The sequence below is a fragment of the Centropristis striata genome, chromosome 2 (genome assembly GCF_030273125.1).
Source record: "Centropristis striata isolate RG_2023a ecotype Rhode Island chromosome 2, C.striata_1.0, whole genome shotgun sequence".
Classification (NCBI taxonomy): Eukaryota; Metazoa; Chordata; class Actinopteri; order Perciformes; family Serranidae; genus Centropristis; species Centropristis striata.
In genome coordinates this window covers 22929433-22938684 of record NC_081518.1, presented here as the reverse complement: position 1 = coordinate 22938684, position 9252 = coordinate 22929433, and the positions used below count along the sequence as shown (strand labels likewise).

The 9252-nt window shown below is 38.5% G+C and overlaps 1 protein-coding gene across 1 annotated transcript; it reads left to right on the top strand.

The window, feature by feature from the left end:
- Window positions 1-2783: 2783 nt before the first annotated feature.
- Window positions 2784-3968, top strand: socs4 (suppressor of cytokine signaling 4). The gene has a single exon (XM_059358510.1). The coding sequence runs from the start codon at window positions 2784-2786 to the stop codon at window positions 3966-3968; it is 1185 nt and encodes a 394-aa protein (XP_059214493.1).
- Window positions 3969-9252: the final 5284 nt, after the last annotated feature.

Genomic DNA, 9252 nt, shown 5'->3' with positions numbered 1-9252 from the left:
AAGGACACTGCATCTAGTTTTCTTGACTGTAAGGACACTAGTTTTCTTCACTGGAAGGGCATCGTTGAGGGCACTGCATTTCATTTTACATCACTAGAAGGACATTGCATCTTGTTTTTTCACTGGAAGGACACTGCATCTTGGTTATGTCACTGGAAGGTCACTGCATCTCGTTTTCTTCATTGGAAGGGCACTGCATCTAGTTTCCTTGACTGGAAGGACACTGCATCTAGTTTTCTTGACTGGAAGGACACTGCATCTAGTTTTCTTGACTGGAAGGACACTGCATCTAGTTTTCTTCACTGGAAGGACACTGCATCTAGTTTTTTTCACTGGAAGGGCACTGCATCTAGTTTTCTTAATTGGAAGGACACTGCATCTAGTTTTCTTCACTGGAAGGACACTGCTTCTAGTTTTCTTCACTGGAAGGGCACTGCATCTAGTTTTCTTCACTGGAAGAACACTGCATTGTTGGAAGACATTACTAGAAGACCTAACATCTCATTTTCTTCAGTGGAAGAGCATCTAAGAGGGCACTGCATGTTGTTTGCTTCACTGAAAAGCCCCCCAGAGGACATTGCATCTTATTTTCTTCACTGGAAGGGCATTGCGTCTTATTTTCATTACTGAGGGGAAGAGGACACTGCATCTTGCTTTCCTTTGTGGAAGACCACCCTAGAGAGCACTACACTTCATTTAATCCACCATTGGGGCATCTAAGAAGAACACTCCACTACTCCCCCCACAACTTCCCAGTTTGGCATCCTCTGCAGACAGACTTAAACAGATTTAAAAAATCCCCATGAAATGTGTTTTGATGCTTTAAGTTTAACTACGAGCCTCTGATGAAATTAAAACAAGTCAATTCAGCGTGCAGGAAACAGAATTACAGGCAGAAGTAATTCACTTTGTGCATGAAAAAGCACTCTCCAGCTGCTCTGGTTATCTTTTTGTCTTTCTTTGGGGAGATTTGTCAATGAATGTGCAAAGAAGATGTAAGAGAAGGGGAGAAGAGGATGTCTCAGTGCCATTAACCCGAAACAAACCTCCCCTCACACCCCTCCCTCCCCTCTCCCAGCTCGGCCGACCCCACTCCACCTCCCTCCCTTCATTCATTCATTCAGACCCAGAGAGGAAGAGAGGAAACTGCTGCCCCCTCTGGGATTTGGCATCATAATTATATAGGAAGCGGAACAGTCTGCTGTCTGTTAGAGCTGGAGCTGGCTGCAGGCGGGTCACACATGTCCGCTAGTGTGCAGTGGCCATAACATGGATGTGGATGTCTGACACTGTTTGCAAGGTAAGATAATCTCCTGCATTAATCTACAAAGAGTTATGAACATCAGAGAGTGATTACTAGCCTGTGATGGGAAAGCTTCTGCTGCTCACAGGCTCATTTTGGCTTTCTCTTTTATCTATAATAGACTGTTAAAGTGTTAAAACTATATCTTTGCAAGAAAAACTTTCCTCCTGAACCGTCTCTGAATGAAGCATGAAAACTCTGCAGCCTGATTAGAAGCTAAACTAATTTCTGTCTTGTTTGTTTTTAACGGGAACAGATCCATTCTCATCTGCAGGATGTTACTGAAATCTGCAGTCTTAATTTGATTTCTCACCACTGGAGATGATCAGAAAAAAAAATCCACATCAGCCTGTTAGTCTTGTACCAAATGATTAGATAGCAGCAGATTAAAGAAAGTTCTTTATTTGGGTGGAACCAAAATGGATCTGATAAAGTGAAAGTAAAGAGAATCCAGAGTTGCCCTCAAAACTTATTTTAGATGTGTATGATTCGAAGAACGCTGTTAATGGCAAGGTTTAGGTCCCAAAGAGAAAGAAAACCTTTCCTGAATAAATCCTTCTGGCACAAAATGACATGCAATGATGCAAATTACATATTTTGGTATTTTAGAGCTGTTTGTGGTGAGAAAAGAAAAGGTTAAAAAGGCCTTATACAAATATTTTTTTACATCATTTTTGAGACGAACACGAACAACTCTATAGAAATACTAACTTTATAATAATAATAGTATAATAATAATAATAATAATATAATAGACTAAATAGATAGATAATAGACTTAAATGTCCCTCTCTTGCAGAAAGCAATCTTCAAACAAACATTTCTCTTCTTCTCATTTTGTTAGTATGCACTGATTTGTAGAATGTACCAATGTTGTCTTAACTGTACTCTTACCTTAAGTACGATCATTTTACAAGTGGAAGAAAATAAATATTTGTTTTCACAGTCCACAAATTGTTTATCTGCAAGGAAATATAATTTTAGGAACCTTAAAAACATATGAACATTGTATACTATATATTATTTTATATAACATATTATTAGATAATAAATTGTTGTAGCATTTTTTTTTCCATTTTATTCCACTCCTGCTGAAGTTATTCTTCTTTTTACCACCTTTTTTGGTGGCATCTCTGAAATTGTCGGGCATATAGTTTGTAGTGTTATATAGTATTTAAGGGGTTATGATCAAGTGGGATTCCTCATTCAGCACAAATGGATTTTGATGGTTAAGAACGTTTAGAGCATCTGGAGTTGACTTATCTTATTTTTTTCTCAGCAGAAAATTAAGAGAAAATATTAGAGAAATGTTGGATTAGGGCCCAATATTGTGTCTGTTTCTTTGCGCAACTCTTTATAACAGACAAAATTTTAAATATTGTTTCTATAAATGTGTTAATGATATGAGATATGCTCCTAGGATGCTGTCATTCAGACGTCTGTTTTTCAAATGTGCCACAGAGTCAGAAGAGGAAGCAGCCATGTCAGAGAAGAAGCCACGCGGCTCGGACACTCGTCCTAAATGTGGCCTCCGCAGTTGGAGTGCAGACAGCTACGTCTGGCGAGGGAAGAAGCGCTCCCGGAGCTCTCGCAATGGCTCGAGTCCCGGAGGGCTGGAGGTGGAGGGCACGGAGGAGCTGGGTGTGAGGTCGACTTCCTGTCCGAGGCGGCGCAGAGAGAGAAAGTGTAGCTGCAGCACTCTCGGGGATTCACTGACTTCTGCAGACATGGATGTGGTCTGTCGGAAGGCCCTGTCCCGGCGCTCTCTGCGGCAGAAGTTTCAGGACGCTGTGGGCCAGTGTTTCCCTCTGCGCTCGCACCATCACCACCATCATCACCACCATCCATCGGGCTCCTCACGACCTTTTTCTGTGCTCTTCTGGTCCAAACGCAAGATCCACGTCTCAGAGCTCATGCAGGACAAGTGTCCCTTCTCGCCTAAATCTGAACTGGCCCGATGTTGGCACCTTATAAAGAATCACGCCTCCCACCAAAGTGCCCTGAAAGACATGGAGGCTCCACTCAAACCCAGCGTCTCCTCCTCCTCTACCTCCCCGCCACAGACTCCCCTCTCCTGGGACGACATCTGCTGCTCTCCTGGGCCCGGGGGCACCAGTCTGGAGGACTGGGACCCTTCTCGTCCTCACGGGGGAGCAGAGGGCCGCTGTGGTCATACTGACTACATCCTGGTCCCGGATCTGCTCCAGATCAACAACAGCTCCTGTTACTGGGGCGTGTTGAACCGCTTCGAGGCGGAGGAGCTGCTGGAGGGAAAACCAGAGGGGACATTCCTGCTCCGGGACTCTGCCCAGGACGAGTTCCTCTTCTCGGTCAGCTTCCGCCGCTACAGCCGCTCCCTGCACGCACGCATCGAGCAGAACGCCAAGCGGTTCAGCTTTGACGTGCGGGACCCGTGCATGTACCAGGACCCCAGTGTGACGGGACTGCTGAGGCACTACAGCGACCCGGCCACCTGCCTCTTCTTTGAGCCGCTGCTGTCCCTGCCGCTGCCCAGGACCTTCACCTTCACCCTGCAGCACCTGTGCAGGGCCGTGATCTGCAACCACACCACCTACCAGGGCATCGACAACCTGCTGCTGCCTCCTCAGCTCAGGGACTACCTCCGGCAGTACCACATCAAGTGTGACGGGGCCTGCGCTGTGTGACGGCCCAAAGCAGGCCTCAGATAAGACGAGCAAAGACTGGTTCTCTTGGCAAAGAGGCAGAAATATTGCCTATGAGTAACAGAAGTTTGGGGTCTGAAATACGCAGAACGTGAAGAGTTCTTTAAGATGTTTGTTGATCCTGATGCTTCAAGAGAACGACAGGAACTCATGGATGTGAAGTCTCTTCCTTCCCTACTATGAGATGGTGTGAAGCTTGGATTTCTGCTTCCAGATATCTTGACATTTACGGGATACAGGGCTAAGCTCATTAGATGAGAAAGTGACCACTATAGCGGACTGTGATACACTGAGACACCTGTAGTTAAGCAAAAACTTGCCTTAAATACTTTAATGGAATAAGGATTCTCACCAAGATGTTAATCACTTTTTGTGGAATATTCACTCTTGAAGTTGAAGCATTTTACCCTCCACTTCAGCTCAATCCGAGTTGTTTTGTGTGGGCATCGAGTATCTCTAGTGGCAACTAGAGGAACTGCACCTTTCCTGGTTTCCTGTCTGAGACCAAACCCCCCTTAACGTACCTTAGTATCATAGAAAAATGAAATCAATGCTGTTTGAGGAACAGAGACTCAAACTGCATCTAGTAATATCCAAACATTGATAACTCCTAATTAAATAAACAGCATTTTACACCTATTCCTTTGTTAGTGAAGGAGCCAAAATGTGTATTTCGGTTCACTTGTTTTATATCATTTTTTAGGCGGCACATGTTCTTTTGAATTAGTATCAGTATCATTAGTATCATTTCCATGGGAGTCATTTATTTGTTGTCCAGTTAATGTGTTGTCACTTGACATATAGATTTAAATATCCCAGCACAATTTGTAAGTATTTTTGGTTTATGAATACCATAAAAAACATCTGGACTAGTGCGAACATGTCACAGTCGCTACAATTTAGTCATGGAAAATATCAGAGCGTTTCTAATCATCTTTGTCTAATATCCAACATACAGGTGATGAACAGGTAAATAATCTGAAGCCACGCCCATTTATCAACTACCGGAAGTGATAGCAACCAAAAGAACATGTGCAGCATAAAGAAATAATAAACAACTCAGACAAAATGCATATATTGACTCCTACAATTAGTGTCCTCTCCAATAATGTCATATAAACACTGTTTATAGTCTAACTAATCCCAAAATTCAACCCACATCTCCTTTTAAAGGCTTTGTGAGAACAATGTTTATCTCCTCGTGGGAAAGTTAAGTGGGACAAATTGAAGACAAGACGACTGTTTTTATCTGCTACATTAAATGGGACACTCTGAGAGAACTTGGTGACAGAAACAGAGAGAGAGACTATTAATAACTGGACGGTTTAGGACTTGATCTCTTTCAGTGGGACTGCATTCTTCTCTGTAGTCACTAGATGGAGGTACAGCTTCACCGATCAGAGCTGTGGGAAGATTTTACCTGCTTCACTTTACACTGACTCATCTGCAACTGCTCTGTAAAGTTGTATTTTAAGGTCAGTTGTGCCTCTACAGCTTTAACAGGTATTATTACTGGGAAAAAAAGTGTTCATGTTGGAGTTACGGTGGCCATGAGAGTTCAAAGCGCAGCAACTTAAAGAAAACAAATGCAAATAAACAAAATACAAGCAAATGGAGACACTTCTTTACCAATTTCACAACAACAACAAAAAAAGAAAGAAAAGATTGCAAAGTGAGAAAACAACCAAATGCTACATTGCTGCACAGACCACAAAGGAATATTACATTTTGGCTATCACATAGGAATTTTTTTGCAGAATTTCACACATTTGCTGTTAATCTTGTCTTTTGTTGATTATTACCAGCATGCCAATTAAAATCCTAATCTTGCAATCATAATGATTAAAAACATTAAACATAAATTAATTTCCAAAAAGTGACTGAAACTTGTGACTGAAACACCTTTTTCTGAGTCTTTTTTAAATTGCCATCAGGGAAACCATCTTAAATAAAATATGAATTATACCAGAACATTTTAAAATACTTTAAAAACATTTCAGGAGAAACTAATTTCCATTGGGTTCTGTGCAACTTGCAGCATTTGTTAAACTTTATTGGACTTGTATTTCTTTTCTATCACTTGGTTCTATTGTTGTATTTGCAAAAACACATAAAATCTATTCTCAAAATGAATAAACAAACAGTATTTAAATTTATATTTATACACTGTGGGGACTGATATCATCATTCATTGAATCCACAAGAGTTTCAGTTTTCCAGTAATACCCAATTTATGCAAATAATAGGCATTTATTTATTTAATTCATTTAGAATTTATATTTCTTGAGTGCATGTTAAAAAAACATTATTATTAAAGAGATTTTTCTTAATCAAAACAACCCAATACCAGTTTGATTGTTGCACAAAAACTAAACAAAAAATATGATTTATGGAAATAAATTAAAATGGAGATTTCAGGTTGTTGTTTTTTGTGCAAATGAACCCTTTATTTAGTCATGTTTTCTGTATTTGAAGAGTTTTTTAATCTAATTGATGCACATGTGTTGTTTAATTAATAAGGATGTTTTCTTAATTTCCTTGTGTTTTCTCTTTCTGCATGTGTTTTCTCCAGCTGCAGTGCTCTGAGCTCTCAGGGCCACCGTACATACTGAAGTACAGTACAATAAAAGGACTCACAGTATTCTCAAAGTATTTGAATAACTGTGATTCCCCTCGAGGCGTAGTATATTGTATTCACCACAATGACACACAAACCAATAAATGTCCTTTCCACTGCCTCTGCTGTGTGACCGTGTCTTATGTTTTTCTGATCTAATGGTGCAGCTCGAGTCATGTTTATCCATCCGTGCCTGTTGATGCTGCAGCTGTGGGCCGTGTCACAGTCAGACAGGCTAATGGTATGGAAAATGCTGCTTTTGAAGTATCGTTCTGAAAACAATTCATCCCGCTCTCTGCAGAAGGACACCTCTAAATGCCAGCGCCTCAGCAGAGCAAGTGGAGGGATAAGGACATGAAAAAGACTCAGAGGGGATTCAGATTTTTCAATTGACTTGTGTGACATTCAGACTCTCTGCAATCAAAAGTTTAAAATAAAAATCCACCCTAAGGTGACGTGTGTGAATATAAAACAGTGCGTGAAATATTCATCATACGGTCATTAGGTTTTCAGACGTGAAAAGTTTGTTTTTCTTCAGTTCCTTTCATACAGATATCAGCATTTTACTTCTTAATGCTCGAGTAAATCCACTGCTCTGTTTTCTTACATTTTGTATTAGTGTGAAATAGAGAATGTTGATGAATAAGGTAAAACTAGAAAAAATAAAGGTATAATCACAAAAAAAATCAACATTTTCTATTTAATTATTACTGTTTCATTTTAGATAAAAGGAATTAATTCAGTTAAATAATTAATAAAGTTTTTTTTGTCACATGCAAAACAGTAATACTTCAATTTAATTCTCAGGCTCATAACAACATGTAATAAAAACAAAATCATGTAAGTAAAATTTAATTAGAATCTACGACATAAAAACACAAGATATTGCAGCAGTAACATATTATAACATGATATCATATTATTTAATGAGTGCTGAAAACCTTTACTCAAGTAAAAGTACAATAACTCCTTGAAAAATGTTCATAAGTTAAAGCTAAAAAATGAAATAAAATTAACGTGTAATGTACTTAAGTTAAAGTATAAGTACTTGGTCAACACAGTACAGTGAAGTTTTTAAAAAAAAGAAAGAAGTTATTTGTAGTATGTTACGGTTGCTACCCACTCACGATTATAATAAAATATAATACAGTATGATTAAAAAAATATATAATAAGATATAATACAATATACAGTATAAAACCAGATGCAATGCTATGGTAGATATCTGGGCTAAGATTTGACGATTTTTATTAATTCTTGATTTTTAAAATTAAGCACCAAAGCTGTGTAACACATGGTATCAACCCAAAAATTCCTTCAACAACTTATGAGACATAATTGTTCATGGAAATGGATTTTAAACATTGTGACATCTACTGTTGACCTTCTATCTACCTGTAAAATTCTCCTGCACTCCCACTAAAAAGACGGTAGAAAGGAGGGATGAAGTGGAAGAAGTTAAGCCTCAGACAGACTCCGTCTCTGTGTTTGATCCTTTTGACTCCGGACAGAGTTCAGGAGCCACATCTATTGATCCTCCTGAACCACATACATGAAATATTAATGTTGTCTTGTATGATCCAGTTAGCCAGCATCATTTTTCATCAGCAACATCTCCTGTTACATTAATGCTACATTTGATATCCAAATCTGAGAAAGAAACTTTATGTTTTGAGACCATGCAGGACGACTTCATACAGGCATGTGTAATCGAAAACACAATTCATACAACATGTTCAGACTCTGATTCTTACACACTGTTTTATTCTTGTGATGTAACATTTAGACACCCAGCTGTCTGCCAACTGAGTACTTCCTGTTGCACTAATCAAATTCTCCCCTGAGACGCCGATCAAACAGGCGAGTAGAGAGTTGAAAGATGGCCGGTTGTCTCCTGCAGCATTATACTATATATCAAAAGCTTCTTTAATTCATTAATAATTAAGAGTATCAGCATTAGTGAGTGCATTTGTATCTGTCCCATTAAGGTGCTTTACAGTGAGAAAAAGTGGTCTCAAATAGAGTCTTTCTTACTTTGGGAGTGTTAGAGGTTAACATATACTTTCCCCACCCAATGAGATAAATTAAAAAAATATATAAAATCTCCAATATATATAAAAAAGAGATCCTCATTATGTGTAGGCCTATGTATATATATATATATATATATATATATATATATATATATATATATATATACACACATATATATACATATATACATACACACATAGGCCTACATATATATTTTACTTTTTCTATTTGATGTGGACCATTCTGTGAGGCTAAAATCAAGATTGACAGTCATTACAATAAGAAAAGTACTTGAAATAATTACTTAAAATCCTAAAATAATGAGAAACTTCTCTACAAGAAAATAACTTTGTATGTCAAAATAATCCCTCAAATAATGTCTAAGTAAGTATTTTGAGATCGTTCAAAATTATTTCAATTAAGTTTCACATTATGATGCTTTACATGATCTTTTCTTTATCATCATATTGGCAGAAATAGGTTTCAAGATTTACAATGTTATTTATAACAATACGAAGAATTCAAATACTTTGCACTACTATTATAGTTTTCAGCAAAAAGGGTGGTTTAAGGGTTTAGTTATTCTTTAAAAACACCCCAATACACCTGAATCTG

What these genes read in the sequence shown, in the direction of transcription:
- socs4 (XM_059358510.1), top strand. Translation starts at nt 2,784, where the DNA reads ATGTCAGAGAAGAAGCCACGCGGCTCGGACACTCGTCCTAAATGTGGC.